General features: G+C 39.6%; 1 protein-coding gene across 3 annotated transcripts in view; it reads right to left on the bottom strand.

The window, feature by feature from the left end:
• The window catches only part of SPIDR (scaffold protein involved in DNA repair), a 192,274-nt gene that overhangs the window by 50,289 nt on the left and 119,017 nt on the right, over positions 1–22,968 (bottom strand). For all 3 annotated transcript variants that reach the window (XR_013773516.1, XM_079299379.1, XM_079299380.1), the window contains exons 9-10: positions 17,682–17,889; positions 15,636–15,886 (exon numbers count right to left, since the gene is read on the bottom strand). Coding sequence is in view for 2 of the 3 variants with exons in the window: in XM_079299379.1 (XP_079155505.1) it covers positions 15,636–15,886; positions 17,682–17,889 (459 nt within the window). In the remaining variant the exon portion in view is untranslated. The remainder of the gene's footprint in view (positions 1–15,635; positions 15,887–17,681; positions 17,890–22,968) is intronic.

The following is a 22,968-nucleotide window of genomic DNA, read 5'->3' as shown; positions in this document are numbered from 1 at the left end:
TCCTAAGTTGTGTTGTTGTGGATTGGTTTGTTTTTTTTTTTTTTATAATTCACGATCAGATATAGATAAAACTTACAAAACCTTCCTGTTTAGAATCTGAAAGTGATAAGGTTAAGTACCTTGAAATCAACAGAGGACACATTCAGTTTTCAGTACATATTCTGCAGAAATCTGGTGTTACATCTCTTGTGAGTATTTTGCACCTGTGCCTCTCAACATATGGTTAAAGAATGTCTATTTGTATTAGCAGGCCCACAGCTTGAGCAGACTGGTTACTGCTTGCACCAAGGGACATTTGAGTCCCACTGCTGGGTAAGAAAGAGATTTTCTGTCAGCCCCAGGTCAGGCTACAGGTGAGTGCCACCCACCTGTTGCTTCACAGGTATGGAAAGTATCATGTGATGCCCTCACAGAGTGAGTGTGGTTTCTGCCCTGATGGGGAGGAGGGCATGGGAACAGCTTTACTTCAGCTCTCTGTCCTGCACCTTGAAATATCTCCTGCTTGGGGTGGCATGAACTTCTGAGGCTGGAGGAGGGAGGTCTATCCTTTATCTCTCTCCCCCTCCTCCCTTTCCAATCCCAACTATTTCCACTGTAGAGTCAGCTGTAGCCTCTGCCAAAGAAAACAAGGCATTTTCCCACCTCGAGGGCATTCCCCTCTGAACATCAAACGTCTACAGCAAACAATGGAGTTGAAACAGCTCTGCAAATAAAAGGTCACAAGAATTTTTCATAGTGGAAAATATCAGGATACCTACAGGCAGGGGTTGCTTCCAGCTCACAAACACACTTCCCTGGGAGCTGAACTAGTCTTTGCTGAGACTTTGCATGGTCCCAGTGATGTAACTTGAATTCATTCTCCCTGAAGCTATTTTGTAATCACCTTGTCAGGCCTTAAAAAGAAGAGATTTTTAGTTCTTTGGGAAGGCAGTGCATTTACATACATACAGTAAGGAGCCAAGCAAGCTGTAGGGTGTTCAGAACTAGCAGGTCACACACCAAGCAGTGCACAAAGTAGGGGAAAGGAGAAAGGGCAAGTGCTACTGGAGAGCTTCAGGGAGAGGAGCAGAGCATGTGATAAGCTGTTGATGGAGCTGTGCTTCGCAGGCTCCAGCCAAAGGACAAATGAGCAGTGCAGAGCCCCTGGCTGCCAGAAGCTACTGAACCCACACCAGAGGCCTCCATGGAGATTTGGCAGCATGGGGTGCAGCAACAGCAGGAGCCACATGTTCTCTGGGCTCCAGCTCTGTGCCTGCACACACGCTCAGCCCTGCCAGCACTGCAGTCTCCCATGGGTCACGTTTCCCCATGGCCACCCTGGCCCCCACCCAGACATCCCCCTGCTCCACTCCCCCCAGCACTGCCATTCCTGCCTTCTCCACAAGCTCACCCTGGTGGTCTTCCCTGCCTCCTGTCTCTCAGACACAGAGGGGTTTGTCAGGAAGTGTGTGATACCCACTGAGTGCTGCTGCTAAGATGAATTGAGAACTCTTAGTCCCTAGACCAAGAGCAGAAAATTAAAGGCAATTCAAGAAATCATTTGGTGGGAAAAATACTGGACAAGGTATCTCTGAACAAATTCCTGTTACTAATCCCTAGCTAAACTAAAATTCCTTCAGATGAGTATAACAAAATAGTTCTACTGTGGGAAATTACCAGAGTTTAAATGTGCACACCACGTATTTGGCATTCATCTCCTCCAGAATTCTGCATACAGGTAAGCCTCAGCAAAGAAGGAAACTGTGATTATCTGCATTTTTCTGCATTGCTGGGGCAGTGGAGGGAGTGGCAGGCATGGGTTGAAGGTTATGAATTTTCAGAACTAATTATGTTGAAAATGAAAATTGTCATTTTCATAATAGAAAGGGCTTGCTTTGGATTTCTTTTTAATTTTCCCACTTCCCTACTGGATAGTTTAGCAGACACAAGCTAGGAGAGCCAGTGACTGGAAGAGTAGTTGAGCCCATGCTCATAAAAAGAATTGACCCTACACACCTTTCACAAATCCCTATCCGGCCAAGTCCCATGGGAAGCTGCCCAACAAGACCATCACTCTCACTTACTGCCTACAGCTTCTCCCAAGATTTCAACACCTTTCTGTACATTCATGCTTGACCTAAAGTGCCCAGTATGGAAATGCTCCTCCAATCTTCCCTTCCCTCCTCCTTCCTCACTTGGAAAAGACTGGTCAGCCAACATTTTCTTCACAATAGGGTGAAGAAAACCTGTGAGTCTGACTAATTGCAAGAAGAGAGTCACACTGGAAGTACTGCTGAGAACAAAACATCTGAGTTTTTAGATTTTAAATGTGGGTGATTGAGAAAATGGGACTTAACTGGTGAAGGAAACTGGTAGTTAGAGGTCACTGATAACTGGGGGTGGGGACCAAGGGAGTAGTTCAGACATTGTCTGTAATTGGTATATTAAACGTTTCCATCTGACAGTTTTCCATGTTCAACCATAAAGTGACAATTGGTTTATAGACACTGCAACTTTAATCTTAGCAGAGACCACTAATTCAGACTAATCTGAAATCTTAACTCAGCACTTCCAAATAAAAACAGAAATGAAAGCCCGTTCCTAGTAAATAGCACCACATGAATAATATTTTTAAATTTATTACTCTTTTTCCATAAGGCACATATACCAATTACTTCAGAATGTCTAGAAACCTTAACCAGGTGCATGCTCCATCACACTGGGCATGAGACACGCAGCAGTTTGCTAAGACTGCTCACATGCTTTTAGCAATTTTCAGCAGATGGATGGAACAAATGTGTGTGTGTGTGAGAGAAGAACAATAGGCCATGTAGATAACCTACAGAAATCACTCTTAATTTTTTCTGCTGTCTTATCTTTACTGAAGTGAGCTGTACTGTGTATGGATAATTTCCAAAATACACCAACAAATTCTCAAATTCCAATACCTCCTTGAAGCTCCTTCTTTTTCAGCACCCAATCCATTTGTACATCTGAACTTCAAGACAATAATTTCCTTTTTTTTCAAGCAGGCAAAACAATTATTTCTCAGCTATCAAATACACTAAAATAATGCAGGCACATAGAGAGAAAAATATGCATTAAATGTTCTGCAAGGGGGCCAAAGAAGGGAGTTTCTGGCAATTACTCAGCATAAGGAGTAAGGTATATGTGAATAGATTAGATAAAATTAGTAGTTGTCAACCCAGTACTGCCCGATGACAGAAATTACAGCTTTATCTCTCTCTTATCCATGCCTCCCACATATCATGTGCCTCATTAGGATCCTATGGACAGAACACACAAGAAAAAGACCATCCTCAAGCAATCGGAAAAATCCATCCAAAAAATAAGTGAAAAATCTCCTGCCAGATTTAGGAAAAATGACTTCACTTCGTTACAGGACCTAATTATGTACTATCCTAGACTATCAGAGCATTTGAGGAATGGGAAAATCCATGCTGTAAAGCAGGGGCCTTGCCTAAAGCAGGGTTAAAAATGCCTCCTTGCCCTCAAACACATGTTCTTTGCATGCTGTAAAAACTAGCCATATATGAACACCAAAAATTAAAGACAACTGGCAACTAACTAAGGGAAAGGACTGGGCAGTCAGGATCTAGCTATGTTAAATTTGGCTGTGCTGAGTTAGATGACACAGAAGTATGAACTTTGAGAAAGCACTAGAAAAGCCTTTGCCAAATATTTGGAGGAGAAAGATGTTGCTTTTTAGGCTACACAGTCCCTACAGTATCTGGTACAATGATGTGTGACCACAACACCCCAAGCTAGCAGCACGGTGCTGGTTGTCCCAGCCATCTTTGTGGGAAAACTTGCTTGGGGAAAACTGCTTTTCCCAATTATCCACATTCCTCCAACCCAGTTCTTGAGCAGAGGTTTTCCTTTCAGTCACAAGAGCATGAGGAACAAATGAGCAAGGACCCTGAATGGCTGAACAGTAAATCCAAAACAAGCCCAAGGGCCAGTATGTGATGACACTGCATAGGCCATTTCCTTCTGCATAAAAAACCCCTAACGCTTAGGAAGCATTTAGTGGAATAGTAAAAATGAACAAAAAATGTTTTCTATCAGATCACACCGGACAAGTTTGCAGCAGATTTAACGAACGGTGCAAAACATTCCAGCACAATTTTGCTGGTTTGCATTACAAGAAAGAATGTGCGCACATCAAAGCTTGAATTTGCCGAGTAAGAAATTAGTCTTCCGGTCCTCAAAAGACCAGCTGACTTTGAAATGAGAAGGAACTGAGCCTTGACCACATTTGTAAAGGCAAAAGAGAACCAAATCACAGACACGATCTGTAGGGAAGTCTAGGTACTGCCGACATACGTTTTCCCACCTGCACTTTGAGGTTAAGGCTGTAGGCACTGAACACGCATAATTCATGAGCTGGGCTTCCACAGCCTCGCTGGGCTTTCAAGAGCCTGTCACATTCTTCTCAAGTGGATCATTAAGGGTAGTGTACCTAAATGGATGGGTGGAGGAAATTTATCTGAGCAGAAGATTAGAAGTGATTCAATTTTGGGAGATAACCCGACTTTTTGTCTTGGTAAGACAATAGTTCAACCATGTGAGTTGACACTGGTATGTGGGGCTACTCAGCAGTTTCAAGCACAGATTCTGTTGTGCAGATGAAAAAGAAAAGCACTATAAAGCTTCTTTTTGTGAACCTTAAAGGTATAATTCTGACATGATGATGGCTGATGTAATCAACGCTTTCATGAGGTTAGGCTTAAAGAGGCAAACAAAGCTTTTTATGATGGACTTTTTGAATTTCCCTTGACTGAAAAGCATTCATCGCTGACAACTGGTGTGACTGTGACAACGATAAGAGGAATAGAAGCTCATGCTGAGATCGTTTTGCTTTGGAGAAGAAATCTTTTCCCTGTGTAAAAAACACTGCAAGTAGAGGCAAAATACCTGTGAAAAGGAGGAATAGAGATGATGGTCTTCAGTACAATCAGCTTTTGGAAGAACTACTTGAGAGGGAAGTCAGTGCTGAAACCTTCCATTCCAAAGCTGTAGCTATTAGAAGGACTAAATTATCTGTGAGAAAGTTCATTCCACACCTTCTACAGAAATGCAAGGCAGAGTATAAAGTAGGAAATTTTGTTTAAGTATCTCTGTGGTTGCCTGGATGAATGGAGGTGTCAGAATTGTAAGGGAACACTTACTGACCAGGAAAGGAAATTGTCATATTGATGCAAATACCAGAGATTATGGTGCTTGTCATACTGGAGCCCTAAAAACAAAACTTCTAGTGCCTTCCTCATTCTTTGTTTTGCAGTTGCTTTTGTTGTTTATTTTTAAATACCCTCCTGACTAACCAGCTTCCAGAAGAAGAGGGGAAAAATTCGTGAAAGCAAAAACTGGGAGAAACCAGAAAATGATAGCTGAGCCATCAATTTTTAAGACCAAACCCTTAGGTCCAATTCACCCCGTGCTATTGCCAGCCACTTACATCATTCATAGCAAAAACTTTAACAGTCCGAACTGGTGTGTTCAAGACTTGCAGGAATACTGCTTATTCACAATATATCCTAAAAGCTAAACACCAAATAATTTATGCATCTGCACAGCTGCAGAGAATAATAGAATAGAATAATTGTATTATTTAAATAGAATAGCTCTTAAACAAACAATTTAAAGGTGCAAATCTCAGCATTTGCTACGCTGAAAGTTTTTATACAAAATCCTCTTGAATCCTGGAGAACTTCCTCGTTAGAGAGGTGCACGCTGTTCTAATATATATATCCCATGTCAGCACAAGCAGCCTTCATGTAAACACGCAGCCGGGAGTACCATGAGTAACAACTCTGTTTCCATCAGAAGCCCTTTATCCTGCGTAAGAGGTCTGCACGCTAATAGCTGTCCTAGGCTAATGCTAACTAGCTGCAGCTGGCTCGCAGCTATAAAAAGCATTAATGAAAACATAAATACTGACTTCTGCGCTTCCCTCAGCCCGTACGTCAGGGCTGCGCAAGGGCCCCGCTTTCCAAGAGGTCTGTGTGAATGAACGGGCTGCTCCGAACCAGCTCGCTCCGGTTCTCCGGCTTGTTTACTGAACAGCGTGTGCAGGGACGGGGGGCGCAGGGGGAGACGCACCACGTGTGTGTGTGTGTGTGTGTCTGTGTGTGTGTGTGTGTGCCCTCCCGCAACCTTCCAGGGACGGGATCCAGGCAGGGAATATCTGGCAGGAGAGAAGCACGGCTCCACTTCAGCAGCCATCCGTCCCTGCGTGCTGCTGGAATATCGGCTCGCTGCGCTGCCACGCTCCAGCCAGCAGAAATAAACCAGGCACGCACACGCGGAGATGGGAACGGCTTCCCACCCGAGCACACACCTGAGAACCGGAGTTCTGCACGCTCACAAAATTACTGCGCTTTTTTTTTTTTTTTTTTTTTTAATCACACTTCTATTGGGCCAAACGCCAAACTGGATTGCAGCAAAGAAAAGGGGAAAAGACAGGTTTATCCAGGACATATAGAGAAAAGTGAAAAGTGCGTGTATTTCTAACTCTGGGGAACTAGGGGTTGCAAATTGAGACCAAAACATCAGGATACTGAAGTATCAGTAATTTTTATCAATCGACACAAAATATTCATTATTATTTGACTACTGGACTATTTATCTGCTCTGTTAATTTTTTTTTTTTTTAAATTGTGAAAGCAGTCACTTTGCTACCATCTGCTTCTATGGATTTCAGCAGGTGACCTCAGAGAGAGACAAACCTTTCAGGTGTTTACAGGCATGTTGGCTTGCTATCCAACATGCTAGGCTAACCTCAAGCCTGAATCAATAACTAAGAATTGTACCTAGCTTTTATTTTCATTTTTATAATGGAAATCTGTTTATACATGAGGTTGGTCAGGAAATTTGGGATTCTTCATTGAAAAAGTTTATGAATACCCTAAAGTTCATTTATCTTAAAAAAAAAAAAAAAAAAAAAAGGAATCTTATTTCCAACTACCATGATTCTTCTTTCTCATGATTTTGTTCAATGCACGACCTTCTAATTTCTTCTGATTTGCACAACCCAAATAGCAACTGCAACCAGGCAGATCACCCCCAAATGCAGCTTCTATGTATTCAGCAATAATCAAACAAATCACAGAAAGCAACCCATGTGTGTACTGTGCAGGAGTTTCCTAAATCTAGCATACAGATATCCTATGAGGTGCAACCCTTACAAGCATTTAAAAAGAAATTACCTGATTGCAATTCACTGATTTGCTGAAGTTGCAGCCTCTAAAGCAGATGTGGCATCTCTTTTTGCTTTTTGAATTCTCCCCTTTCTCCTTGTACATATTAAGCTGATTTCCAAGTAATTTCTTAAAACTCCACAACTTTAGTAGAGTCCCTTCCCACTTGCACTGTTGAAACATAAACAGCCTGAGAGACACTGATTTTCCTAAATGTTCATGCATCCACTTCAAACACCTGTTTTCTCAGGATGTTATTGCTAAGATTCTCCCTCAGACCCTGGCAGTACAAATCAAAAAGGTGACTCAGATACACAGAAGCACCAAGGTATAGATGAGCTCCTAACCCAGATATTTTTAATCATGACTAAACAGCCCAAGCTGCAGCAAGAAAGCTTTGGCAGTTTTCAGCTCCCTTGGAAAGGAAATATCCACTTACCATTAAATTAAATAGAAATAAAGAAATTAAAAACACTTTTGGAAAGATTTGGCACCAAGTGTCTTTGCTAACATCGTCTTCCACTTCCCACTTACATTATGTTAATATAGCCAGTTAATTTATAGCTCCATATTGAAGATGTGACATAACTTGTTCCAATCAAATGAATTTCCTTGCACATTTTTCCTCATGTCAAACAATTTACAAATTTTGGCAACCGTTCAGAGGCAGTGGAAAATGCATAATCCCATTGTTATAGGAGAAGAACAAGTACATCTGTAGTTGTCATGACTAGGTCATATTTGAATTCAATAGTGGGGAAAGCTGCTGCCTCAGAGAGGAAATCCACAGCTTCCAGCAGACCAGGTTATTCACAGTTCTGAGCACTTCCAGGGAGGGATCATCCACAGTCTTTCTGGGCAACCTGTTTCAGTGTCTCAGCACTCTTACAGTAAAGAATTTTTTCCTAGTATCTAATCTAAGCCCACACTCCCTCAGTTTAAGGTCATTCTCCCTCGTCCTATCACTACATGCATGCCCTTGTAAAAAGTCCCTCTTCAGCCTTGCTGCAAGGCCTCTTTATGTCCTGGAAAGCTGCTCTAAGTTCCTGCCTGGAACCTTCTGAACAGCCCCAGCTCTCTCAGCCTGTCCAGTGTGAAACTCCACTGAAGTACACTCTGCATTCACTCCTAGCTTCAGGCACATGTAAAGCATGTTGTTCAGAGGAGCCCACACTGCAGTCCAACACACATCTCCAATAAAGTATCTAAATTCAGCATGTTACAAAATCATTTTGAACATACATCAGACAGTATATATCAGTTAAATAATCCCTTTATTCCCCTCACTGAAGGACTAAAATGAAAAAAAAAAAAAAACCAAAATCTCTCTCAATGGCCAACCCACTCAAACCCTTACACTGTGAACTGTAATGTACAATAAGTTCATCCCAGGCCTTTGCTCATCACTTTTCCTATTTGAGGAACGTGCTCTTCTCCAAACCCTATAAAGTGCCCTTAAGTCACAGACAGAGTTGAAGCATTTACTGAAATGAGTTTGAGGATTTCAGCACAGCAGACCCCTACTCTGTGTGTTGCTGCTGATTGCCTGGGAGAAATGGAACAAAACCAGCAGCCACCAGTCAGGACTGGCACAAGAACACAAGATAACCTTGTTACATTTAAAACTGACATACCAATTTTAAACCACAATGCTTACTGAAAGAACTGTCTTCTATGAGGAGCTTTGTTTTATTTGCATTGTTTTCTGTGTCTTCATCTTTTGCATTATATAAAAGTGTAGAAAAGCTTAAGACACAGATGTCCAGGCCTATGTTTCAGCAATATTGCCCCTTTCAAAGTCTGCCTTAATTAATAGAGCATGCCTATAATCTGCATAGAAATGTATATTTCTGACTCTTTGAGACACAAGACCTCCTTTTTCCCCAAAGAGTATGTTTGTAATACTTTTCCAAGGAGTATTGATCTGTTATATGCAACATGTTTTTACAAAGCTGATGATAGAAAGTTATTTCTTAGAGTCTTCCATTTTGCAAAATTGCTATTTCATAAAATCTGTGCTGATGTTTTTCTGTTTGTACACTACCTCTGCAGATATTTAAGGCTGTGCATACAAAGACTGTTTACATGCTCAAGTAGCAAAGAAATTCTGTGCAGTATTCAGGTGGTTAAATTTCTCTCCCAACTGTTAGCTCACCTCCATCCAGGCATTTATAACATTTATCACTGCTCAAGGTTCTTTTCTGTGGTACAATGCTAGAAGGAAAACAAATTCCAGAGACACAATCTGACTTTCACAAAGGTTTCTGAGAGCTTCAGCACAACTTTAACACTTCCTCCAGGAAGCTGTATAGTCAGTGAAATGTAGAGGTGTAAAACACACATGAAAGATTTCTGCTCTCTGTTCCATCAACCACATAACTTACAGAGATGCAAAAATTCAGGGGGAAGGTCAAAGCCAAGGGTAAGATTCCATACCTTTTACGTAGGCTATCTGACAGTAATTCTTGACAAATAATAGGTGCTGGAAAGTTACTATTCCTGTTTGAAACCACCCAATGTACAACAGCACATACTTTGATTGTGGCTCTAGGGCTGGCAAATTATGTTTTCAAATTGGCTGCTTCTTTCTCCCTAGACTGGTCTCTACTGTTGGATAATGTACAGGGACCACATTACTCTTCCCATTCTCACCATTTACACAGTCCCTCAAAAACAAACAACTGGGTGCATACAGCCATGAACCAAAGGGCAGTGGGAATGGGATATTCAGGTGCAATAAAGCTTCCCCAACTTCCTAAAGCCCTGCATGTGATCATCAGAGGTGGGAGGTGTGAAATGATATGGTTACAAGCTAAGTGGAGGGGAACACACAGTTCTACATAATGATGCTTCTATCCCACTTATCTGTCTCTCTGTGCTACTCTACAATATCTCTATTGTGGGGAATACATCAGTTAGTGCAGCTACTCCTCCTTCTCAACCAAAGAAAGGCTTGGGGTGTGTCTGTCTTCTCTCAGCACATGGGTGCCTTACTGATCAGTCTAAGCACTTGAGTATGGAGGAAATACAGCAACCAGTGTCTCCTTTTTGCTAGATGTATACAGGAGCCTGTACACACAGTATGGGCCATCTAATAGCTAGTTTCTGTTCCTGTCCATTTGCTTTCCAAGGAGACTGAATCCCTGTCACACTTGTGGTCTGTGCTGGCAATTGTCTTCTTGAGCCTCTTTTCTGTACCAGCATTTTTTATCACTGCCCTGACATATTTTAGAACAGCAAATTGTTTAATTGCCTATTCCCAGCACAGGGACAAAAAACGCTGGTGTACATTGAGGGGTCCCTTTTCTTTTTCATTTGTACAGAGTATATCAGATAACAGTGCTTTCACCTTGCCCTTGGACAGAATAAGATTATGTAAATATTTAGCGCTGAAAAACAAACAGCAATGTCAAATTAACAAATTGTTGTACTACGGTGGCACTGGAAGTAGCCCAAGTTCCATCTAGTTGTCTGCAGCATCAGCAGGGAAAACAGACTTTCAGGGCTATCCAGACAACAGCTTGGGGAAGCTACAGTGCTAACTATATATGACAATTTAAAGTATTAGTTGGATAGTGTCATGCTAAAGCTGCTTTTCCAACAGTCTTTTGTCCTTACTCTCTGTTTTGGTGGCTCCAGTTTGAGAATTACAAATAGAGCAGGGTGGAGGCAAAAGGGAATAATCCAAGTGTCAGGGAGTCTTTACTGTGAATAAAAAAAAGAAAAAAAAAAGAGAGAGAGACTTCAAAGCAGAAACCAGTTACTAGAGCTTGAACCACAGCTATTAGGAGAACTATTATAAGTCTGTCAAGTAGCAATTAGACTACTTTGGAAGAATATTAAGAGCACGTATCTTCACTTCAGAGAAGGAATTTGAAAGGGGGGAAAATAGAGAAACCTTTTAGTTTATGGAGTACTCTCTACTGCATTTCAGTTACTTATTTCCTGTTTATTTTCCACTTGAAAAATCACATCCCAGAAACATAATGTAATTTTTAAAAACTTGCATTTATGACCATTCCATTTAAAATGTTTTGTTGAAAAAACACAAAAAAAAGAAATGGAATGCTGTAAACAGATTTAAGTCAGCCACAAAAAACATTCTGACAGATGTTAGCATCTGTGAACATGGATCTTTCACGACAGTCCTTTCCAATCTGGGCTCTTTTCAAATAAGAATACCTCCAGAATTTTTTAAGTTGTTGATTTCAATATGCTTTATAAAGCTTAAGGCAGGTTTTCCATACCAGAGGGACAACTTTATTAATCCATCTCTTTGGAATGCTAGTTGCAGCATCTGACACTCCACTTTTAATCGTGCATGCTGCCAGACAGGTTAACCCATTGACTAGATTTGTGTTAAGATAAACAGCAAAGATCACTGGATGAAGAAAAAGAGAGGGGGAAAGGAAATCCAACTAAGAAATTAATTAGTTCTACAGGATTATCACTTGCCAATAAAACTGTTTTACTAAGAATTACATATGAACAGACTACTCAGAGACTTGCAATAACTTGCTAGACCACAACTGACTATCATGTTTCTTTGGGCCTGCTCAGAAAGAGAAATGTGATTTTCCTCACTTCTATTTCTTCCAGCCACTCAAACAAATCCTCATCTTTCTAAACATTTTGCTTCCCAAGGGCTCTGCTTGCATGGTGGCAGACCTTTCCACCACTCTATAATCTGGCAAATGCAAAACAAAATAAAGAGCAAAACAAAGAACTACGGATGACTACTGCAGAGATGCAGATTACACTAATTTTTAAAGTAAATGTCTGGTCTTTCTTTTGTTCTTGGAATACAAAGCTATATCAGGCTTTGTTCAGGTAGGAAATAGGTCGAAACATGTCAAGAGAAGTGAATGGAAAAATTTGTCTAGTCACCCACAGATTTTAAAGTGTGGAATCACAGCTACAGCTAGCATTGTTTTGTACCAGCAGTGGTTAGTTCTTCCTTCATGACAACACCCTTTTCTATCCAGCCTCTTCACTCAAATCCTCTGAGTGCTCTGACCAGTTTATCTGCCTAATAGTCCTAAAAATACATCTATTTTAGTTACACTGACAACCACACAACCAGCCCTGTCCTTTAAGGCACAAAACTGACCAGCTCTATTTTTTACTAAACTCACGTGGCCTGCTCAAAACAAACAGATACTGGCAGGAGCAAAATCCAAATTATACACTGCTTTATCCCAGGAACACAAAGTACAAGGCCGACTCAGTGAGTCAGACACCTCTGAGCCAGTGAGCTCCTCAGGTTGACAGAAGTCTCTTTGGGATCCTAGTACTTGTAAGCCAGGACATTTTCAGAAAAGAATCAAAACAATTGGGTTTAGACAAACATGTGTTGTGTCATTAACAAAAGTATCTCCCTGCCATCAGAGGGGAAAAGGCAGCAAAAAGTATGCCAGGAATGCTGGAAATGGGCAGACAGTCACAGCGAGTCATATTTTCTAGGGTTTTTTTTTTTTTCCCCTCAAGAAACTCCTTCTGCATGAAAAGTCCATTTGCAAGAGCAGTTAGTTATGGGGGGAAAGGCAAATATTTCAACAATAACACAGGGAATGTGGATCCAATTTATGGACAACAGAAGCCGGAGAACTCCCCAGTCTCTGCAAAGATTTCTCAGCATCCTTGGAAAATGCTTTGAATACTTCAGCTGAGCAAACTTCAACCCTTCAAAATATCCCTTTATCTATCAGTAGGAGGTCATATTCCACGTGTATTTATGAACAATAAATGTTAGATGCATATAGGCAGACCTGTAGCTTCTATGTTTCACAAGTATTAGTTTTAGTCAATTAAATTAATCCATTTCCTTACAATCAAAATAGAAGTTTCTCCCACAATTTGTCACTCTCTTACTAGAAACCGGATGCCTTGAACCAAATGCATTACTTCCCCTACTCCACGTTTAATTTCATGGTTCTTTTCAGCTTATTGTGGTGGTTTTTATGCTTGCCTGTGACATCAGCATCTAGGTTATTGTGGATAGCTACAGCAGAAGATATGCAATAGAACAGCCTGTTTAAAAAAACTAATCAATTAGGTATTCATCTACCTTGATATTTAATTAGAAATTTTTGTTTATGAAACAATGAATAATCTAACTCATCTCACCTCATGAAATACAAACCTTGTTTTCCTGGCAGCTTTACTTCACAGAAAGAAGTTTAAAAAGGAAAGTAGGGATTTTTAGTTACAAAAGAACAAGTCATCAGTGGGTTCAAAGGACTGCCAGAGGGCGTTGGACCCTTTTGCTCACTATCAGGTGACAGACACAGACATTTCTAGTAGAGGAGAAGTCTCACGGGGATGTTTATCAGCTATGGAAATAGCAGCTGATAAAGAAGCAAGAGGTGTTTTCCATTTCTGTTTGTAAAAGAAGTGTTCATTCTCCTCTTTGTAAATGAGAAAGTGGATTGGTTTTTTTTTGATTCAGGATCCAAAACACAGTCTGATAGCTATGAACAACAACAAGCTGTTTTCTGAGCAGAGACATCTATGAAATTTGAGGAACTTTTAAGAGACCAGTTTAACAACTGCACATGAGAACAGCATGTATGCAGAAGCAACAAGCTCTCATTTTTTTATTTTATGTCTATTTCATGTTTGACGTAAGAAGTGCAATCTGAGATTTCTGTTTTCTTTCACCCCATTCCTGTGAAGGGTGTGGGCTCAGGCAGGTTAACTACCTCAAATTGTGAGATTGTAAATTGAGTGCAGTTTTGATTAAGAGTTGGAAATGAAAAAATCAGGTTGAATAACAGTCTTGTCAGCTGCCCTAACATCTGATCAAATGTGCTCTGGAAGAAAATCTACAAGGAGGAGTACTGTCTTCAAAACCACATATGGATATGGGCTGGTAAAATACTTTTCCTCTTACTTGAAAAAAAAATATGTATGTTATATAAAGAAAGAATTAAATACAAGGCAAAGAGTCCAGACAACAGGATGTATCAATTACTTTTAAAAAATAATGTTCAATGTAATAGTTATATGTAAAAGAGCTCCAAAAAATGTAATGGACAAGGCTGTTGATAATTTCTGTGGGTGATGACCGAGGCTGTATTTTAGGAAAGAATAAACTTCCTGTGTTCCTTCTGGAGGAATTTTATTGATCAATGAGTGTTGTAAATTACCCAGAGGCTTACAAGGTAGCAAGAATTGAAAGAATTCTAGTATTTCAAAAGCTCAAGAAGAAGGACCATTGAGGACACCACTAACCATCTGGAGAGTGGCTTAGAGGAACTCAAACTCTTCAAAACTTTGAAGAAGCCTTTCAAAGCCTATTGCAAATTACATCTGGAGAGCTCTCAACAGGACCTGTTGAACTAATTGCACATCTCCATTCAAGTCCCAGACTCTGCAGGTAGAAACGCCCTGAAAAGCTGAACTTTGAACCTTAATATAAGCTCTTCCACTACAACTCACTTTAATGATCTTCTTGAGAGAAAAAAAGGTCTTATACATGTTACCTTTCAAAATTATAAGCCATCATGAAAAAGTTAGTGCAAAACCAAAGGAAGAAAATGCAATAACAGACACAGCCATCTCAGACCAGGGTTGCCTACGAAAGACTGAAATCAGTCTTTGGTCTTAAACTTTGAGGATCACAAAAGGAGAAGAATTCAATGGATCAGTATTGGTCAGAAAGGAAAACTGTTTGCCATATCTTTTGTATTTAAGAAAACGAGGTCCAATTCTTGATTCCCTCCACTGTAAACACAACAGTGTTAGGATCCAGACTAAAACATTAGAGGCTACAACAACTGGTTGAAAGCTGTGTGTTCCATGGGGTTTGCGTGTTATGTTTCTGCACTGCTGGTTATGTTTTGACACCACAACACTTTTTACTGCAGAGGAATCTTAACTGCTGTGCCCTCCAGATTTCCAGAAGTCAACAGGATCTTTTTCCAGTGACTTCACAATGGAAGTATACACCTATGTTTTTTTAATACCATCTGTGCAAAATCCTAATTATAGAAAAGCCTTTAATTTCTCTGTTTCTCTATGTATTTCTTTCTTGTTTCAAAAGACCATTGCACAAGCATAACTTACTAGCAGAGCAAACCAGAGACTGAAATACAGGCAAATGGAATGCAACAACTATTCTGTAAAACTCAAGGAACAATATATGATGTTCTCAATTAACTTCTCATAAATTCATTTTCAGTGTGCCTGTCATATGTTGGTGACATAAACTACAGACAGATCCTTCCCTTCTCTGGGCAGAACTGCTTCTGTGTCACACTACACTTAATTAAAGAACTACACCACGCCCATCAACAGCCCTATGCCTTCCTTGCTGCGTGTGTTTATTCCCCATGAGCTGACAACTAAGAATGGCATTTCTGAACTCACTCCTCTTTGGTTTCTCATACATCACAGCCTCAAAAAAAAAAAATTCCCATTTATCTTATTACTCACCTAACATTTGGTGGATCTGAATTCATGATGGCTGCTGCACAAAGAGGCTTGTTTCCTTGAGTGTGGCTTCTGCACCCTTCCCTTACAGGCAAGCAGTACACCCTTTGGATAACAACTCGTACCTGCACTTCTCTCCATCCCACTGCTCCCTGGCTTTCCACCATCTCGAGCAGAGAATCATTAACAGCACTCAGTGCTAAGGGATGCCGTTTTGAATCACTGTTCTTGTGGGTTTGTGGAGCACAAGCAACCTGGTGAAGAAAAACCCGTTAAGAGAAACATGCTAGAGAACCTCAAAAGTATGTAGAGCTAGAGAGGAAAATGCCATCAATGAAAAATCAAGTTGCAAGTGCAAAATCAGTTTCAAAATATTTACTGCTTCTAAAGTAACTTATAGGCTAGTGGCCAGTTATTTATTGTGTATTTTCAATAAACACTCAAGAGAATTGCACACATGGTGTGTTCCTGCATTTAACTGCTCAGGACCAAGCAAACTCAACCCCAGAGAGATGAAGGTGACACCAGCAGGAAAACACAACTGATATTAGCCCTTATGATTCTTCCCCTTGAATGGAGTTTTATTTTTACTTCTTTGATGTTCTGTTCCTTCCTCTTCTAAAATTCATCTTGAATGCTTCCGGTCTTTCAAAGTTGGAAAAGAACATGAGTCTAGTTTTATAGACTACTAAGTTAGTCTCAGACTTGCACATTTGAATGGAAAATATTTCATTGTAAAAGAATTAGATGATTAATGAAAAATACAAAACTTTTAAAGCAAAAACTTTATTTTTCCATTACTTTCGAAATATATTTTATTAATAAAACCTTCCAAACTTGCAAAATAAATTTAATGAATACCGCAGTTTGCTTTCATCTAAAACAGTAATGTAATTTATCTTAATTTTTAAATAAATCTCTCTAGATAAAGATTGTATGCAAGCATAGACTGACATGGTCAATATATATAGGTCTCTTTGGAGCAGGAGTCAAATTTATATTTTCAAAATGAAATCTGTTTTTATAAAAAGGGTGTTCTTGTGTACCAAGAAAGGTTTTCAGAGTATCACTGTCTGTGCCATAAGTATTATACACCAATAAAGAAGGAGAATTTGCAGTATTTAAAAGAAAATTGTGGTACGACACTACCCTTTGTCTACAAAGTGGTTGCAATAAAACTTGTCTACCAAGTTTTAAATGAAGTGGTTTGCTTCTTAGGAGCCATGAGGGGAACAAAATTGTTCTGGTTTTCAAATACCACAGTAGAAACTTTTTACAAGTTAGAGTTGAAGCAAGAAAGGCGATTAGGATTTATGTAACTTTTTAATTCCCAGGCCTATCATGGGAATTATATATAAGGCAAACACAAAATGTTGACACGGTTCTTCAAACTTGAAGAGCCAGACTTCTCAAATATTAAGAATTATTTAGGTAGCCAATATAAAGCTTTTACAAGAGTCTTACTTTCAGAAAGTGTTGGCACACACAGTGAAGAAAACAAATCTCTTAAAATACCTCAGCTTGTACAACCACAGCTACAGAAATGCAGAGTCAGTAGTCATTTTAATACAAATAAAGTCAAAATAGGAAAACAAACTGAAGGGGTGGGAATATGGGGGTGATGTTATAAATTGATGTTTTAAAGAAAGGATAGGATGGCTAAGTAAATGAGTTAAGACATAGAAATAGGAAAAACGAATGTTTATTTTAAATAGTATCTTAAATTATTTAGAAGAAAACAGCTATTTTTCAGCTATTCAGCTATAAAGAATAAGAGGAGAATCAATGAAAATCAAGGTACAATTACTATTTAGTACAGTAGTGAGATTTCAGCAAAATAACATCACAGCAGTTCAGCATTTGGATGGACCAAAAGCCTCCACTAAGAAAATATTATTAAAGTAAACACTGCATATTATTCAGTATTGATAAATGAAAGGGGAAACCTAACAGGTCAGTAATTTAGAATTTTTGTTTTTCTTATGATTTCCAAACATCTGCTCACCAACTTCTTACCAAGTGCTTAATTGTGAACCAAATGGACCATACCTGATTATCTGAAGATTCCTGGTGTAACTTATCAAGGTCATCAAGTCTGAAGGTCTGTGCCAAAGATATAATATTCTTCCTGATAAGCATCTTTGTAGGACCATATGTCTTCTCTCTGGCTTCTGAATGTTCACTGAGTAGCACCTTCTGACTAAAGTAAGTGTTCATGATAACAGGAACATCTGCATTTTGGAGAAGCATTTTTTGCCTGGAAAAAACAAAGTGGCATCAAATCTATTACAGGTTAAACTACTGACAAGCACTATTTTAAAATGTGTCTTGAATTGCATTTCTCTCCCCTTTTTTCTATAGTTACCACTAACAAAGAGGTGTGTTATCCAAATTGCAAATAACCCATCCCACAGATAGAGTATGCTCGGTTCAGGCATAGCCCTGAGTGATTGGAGATCCACTGCATCCAGGGACAAGTTACACATGGAAGCCAGCTGAGCTGCCAAGCCCCATGAGCCCCATCTGGCTTCACACAAATGCTACTTGGTGTCTCTGTTGAGTGTTCACTCTGCTCAGCACAGAACCAGGAGCCTCTGCATGCAGTTAGTGAGGTAAAAGCCATCAATGAAAGACTGTTAAACCTGCTCCATGTTAATCCAGACAACTGGTCTGCTGGACCAAACCTGACCCTTGCAGGGCATTCCCCTCTGGTGAGTGCTTCCCATCAACCCAAATCTATTCTCATGCAGCTGGCAGCAAGCTGCTCCTTCCTCCTCTATTTTTCTAACAGCAAAATCCTACGTTTTTCTTACAATATGCTGTATATTATCTTGCCTGTGTGTTTGTCACTGTCATAAATGTGGCCTCCTAGATCCAGATTTGATTTCTAATGCCAATGTAAATTCCCAAACAGCTCCACAAGCAGCAATTTATTACCCAGCAGATTAAGGGAATGTTTGCAGAATCTCTAAGCACACAATAATTTCATGCCAAAGCATGTGCTGATGTTGGGTTGTTCTTATGCTGGTATCACAATCACACATTTAGAAGCACACTTTTTATACTCACAGGACACACACCTAATGAAGTCAGCTAACAAAGCCAACCAGTAATCTCATTTCCTACAGACCATCAAAACTGACCAAAATCCACTGGTGACTTTACCACAGTCTGTATTTTTCTATTGTTAGCTTTTTATCACCTAGGTGTCAAACAAGGCCTCCTGTCCTGGCAGCAAAGCTGTGCTGACCTATACAGAACTTCAGTTTCTAGACTGCTCAGCAGTTACATTATGGAGATGAAGCAAGCTTCCACATCTGTGACATTGTTTCTAAAAATATACAGAGTTAAAAAGCAAAATGAAAGAGTGAAACACTGAAAAACACTTATTTCTGATCTCAGTCCATCCACAATCTTCACCATGGTCTGTTTTACAACAGACTCCTTCATTCTTTAGAGAGTGGATAGCTAAAAGGAGATTGATGTACTCATATTTTTAAAGGCAGTGGAAGAGTTCCAGCAAGTTTTAAATATAATCTGTTATTTTATAATTAGAAAAACAAAATGACAGCCAGATTATATCTGCCTTTTAGGACATTTATGAACAAGATACATTGCTTCTACTGTGAACACTCACAGTAAATATGATTTGAAGTAGAAAATTCATGAAAAGTTACAGCATAAAACTAAGTCCTGAACTTCACTGTGAAGAAGCCTTATTGCCATTTGTGAGCTCCCCAGATTTAGGGGAGCAGCAATTCACCTCTAAGGGACACCTAGTCCCTTGACTTCAGATGAATTTGCTAACAAAGCTCCCAGTTTAGAACATGAAAATAGCTCACAGGGTTGCCAAACTGACACTGCCTGATAATTTTCTGCATTACAGGATTAAAACTGAGGAATTAGCTTGGTCAGCAACCTGAGACTCTCTGATTTTATGAGATTTTTCAACTGTTACTTACCCACTTTTTTCTAGAGAACAGAATTGTATATAAAATTTACTACAGATCTTGCAGCAGTTTGGGCTGTCTTTATATGCAGATGTGTAATGAAAATTTTAGCACCTTCTTTCTTGAGATGTCTGTGCTCAGACCCAAAGTAAACAGGAAATCTTTCTGAACACGAGACTAATTACATCACTAATGTCAGAAGAATGTTTGCTTGATCTAAAACATCTCATTCTCTAAAAAAAAACCACTGACGTTAGAAGCAAATCATTTGCAGAAGCTTTGAGGTTTATGGTTTTATTTTTATTTTCCTGAGCAGATATGTGATCAGGTTTTTTGTTTTTTTTTTAAAGGCAGGTAGGGTTTGCTGATACCCAAATGACGTGTACCTTGGTTTTGCTATGCTTATGCATTCCACATCTTGAGTGCCTTTATAATCACTTATAATATAAGAGCTTTCCTGGTGAAGTACTCATGATTCCATCATATCTTTACATGGGTAATGCATGAACTAATGGCTACTTGGTTTTGCCAAAAAGCAAAAATGGGGATATATATATGTGCTTTCAGGAGAAGCCTCTCATTTCTTAAATGCAATTAGTTCACTAAAAACACTCTCCTATGCACACTCTCCTGTGCATAGATGTGCACAGTAATTCTTCAGCTACATCTTAGAAATATTCACATACATCTACTTAAATCTTCCCTATTTCTCAATGGACAGAAAACTCACAATGAAATAAATGAGGAATAAATAAAAATAAATTCCAATGGAAATGAAATAAATAAGAAAAAAGTTTGTAATAAGCTCACTATTTGGTGTACAGGTAGATAGCTAAATGAAAATATTTTATACATATATGTACATATAGAAAACAAAATTATTTATATTTTATATAATATGTAGAATAATTATATTGTCTATTTACATTATTACCAAGTTTTATATATATTCTTCAGTACGAGAATAGAATTATTATCATTAAAATATTATCAATCAATTGACTGAAAACTCTTTTCCCAGAAATTCCTTCTAGAACTGCTCAGAAAAAGCAATCTCTGTGGAATGGGAACTTTGACAGTCATCATGGCAGAAATCTCTGCATTGCCACTCTATATTGCTCACACTGTTTATTCTCTTTGCAAGAAAGGCAATCATGTTACAGACACACGTATACCTTAAATTCTTTTTGTCTGTTTGAAAGGTACAAAACAGGGCAAAGAAAGCCTAACATACTGGAAGAATTGGGAAAAGAAAAATCACTTCCCCAAGCAATCCCTGCATATGTTGCACCTGTGCCTGAGACACCATAACTGAGCACCTCAACTTTAATATCTGTTCCAGCACCAGATTCTCTAACCCAGAAGCAGCATTACTCTAGAATACAGAATATACTCTGCAGCATCCTCTTAGACATAAAGTGTTAAATGGGCATTACATCTCTTGTATTGCTCCTTTTCTATCTGTTTAATTATAGTTTAAAAGCTAGTTTTCAAAGAACGAGAGACATCATCTCATTCAGCTAATCCAAAGATGATGGAAAAAAAATAAATCTCAGTAAAGATCATAAACCCCTCTGAAACAATCTCTTGTCCTCTCTCATTTTTTCTTGCTCAGCAAAGTGTTATTTAAAAGTTGGATAGACTTCCTCAGTAACTGCCTTTAGACCTTTGTGATGACCTGAAGTAGAGACTGGGAACTTTTTATACTACAGGGCATTTTTTTTCCTGGTATGTAGACAATCAGCAATTGCCGTAACTGGTCACATGCTAAAGGAAGATGAGGCAATAATGCTATTTTTTTTTTTTTTTCTTTTCCAGCAGCAGCTTGCTGCTCTGTCCAAGAACACAGCTTCTTCCCTCCTACAGTGGGGGCTATCTGGCCAAGAAGGCAGGAGACGCTCTTGCCCACTTCTATGCTAACCATGGTCTGTCTCCATCCCAGACGCCAAACACCGCAGAACGTACAGCACGGCCTGGGGAAAGGAGCTGACGCTTCCCTTTGAGGCAGGGTCTCAATCCTGGGGCCAAGAGCTCAGCAGGTTTGCACTGTGGTCTCCCTGCACAGCCCATCCACAGCCAGAGAGGAGTTGTGACTCCACGGCAGCAGCGAGCTCACAAACCACACGCTTCCGCTCAGTTCTGCTGACATCAAACGGTGCTGCTGGTTCATGAACTCGAGAAGACTCTGGATTTAAATTAGAGAACATATTTTTTTTGTTCGCTCTCCCTGGGTATTTTACTGGGCTTTTGTTTTTTGGTTTTTTTTTCTTTTCCTTTACAAAGTGTAAAATGCCTGGAGTGGTTTTTTTTTGAGGAGCACACTGCATTAAATGAAGGCTCTTAACATTTCAGTGACCTACAACTTGCACTGTAATTATGAAACAGGCTGTTCTCAAGTCTCAGAACAATGGTTTCTGCATAAAGCAGGTTTAACATCCACCAAGTAGCACAGCCCTAGTGCATGTAGAACAAGTGCATGCCAGAGCCTTACACTGTTGCCCAGAAGTATGAGGAATCATTCCCCATAGGGCCCATCCCTGACTTCCTAGGAATTGCTCCTTTTATCCAATGTAGAGGAAGTTGCCTCTTGCTTAGGGTTGTGTGGCATTTGCAGTGCTTCATCTGTGAAATGTCCAAGAAATGCCTGAGCATTGAGCTAATGATAATAATTAAGAAACAAATCCTCCCAAAACCCCCAAAAAACAAGTTCAGACAAATCTAGGCCCACCTGTGACCCAAGGACAGTAACTATTTTCTCAGTATACATCCCAAATCAACAAACCATTTGGAACAGACCTGCTTTCTGCCATGCCTAGATGGCAGATTTGGGCCTAGAGATTGCCCAAACACAGAATTTTCATGCATGGGTGAGTAATCTCACCCCTTGTGTGTGAGTCTCCATCAGCGTCATTTACTGCCTCTGTAGCACTGCATGGACACTGCAATTCTGAGTTCACACTTTCACAGTACAAAACTTCTTCACATGCCCCAACGTCAAAGACAGAAAAAAATCATCTGGTATCTCTTTCTTTGAAATTATCTTATTCGAAGCAATGGATTATTGTGGTACAAGTTCCCAAAGCTGACTATACTCTCTTCACTATGGAAAAGTAGCACTAACCAACCAGATCAATTCCAGAGTCACACATGGCAAATACACAATTGTCAGCTGTGTCAGGTTTCCGAAGAAATGTGGCTTTGACACCTCAAAATAGCAGGTCTGCAGAAGATGTAACAATAAAGAGCTAAAATCTCTACTTTTAAAGTATGATGCATTTTATTTGTGATTAGGATAGGTAGGTAACTGTTCTGTCCCCCTACTAGAAAATATTTTGTCTGAGGACTCATTCCATTAATACAAGAAACAAAGAAAAGAACATATATAT

Source organism: Erithacus rubecula (assembly GCF_903797595.1).
Source record: "Erithacus rubecula genome assembly, chromosome: 3".
In the NCBI taxonomy this organism is placed as follows: domain Eukaryota; kingdom Metazoa; phylum Chordata; class Aves; order Passeriformes; family Muscicapidae; genus Erithacus; species Erithacus rubecula.
The sequence above is the reverse complement of the archived record's forward strand: the minus strand, read 5'-3'. Positions and strand labels throughout refer to the sequence as shown.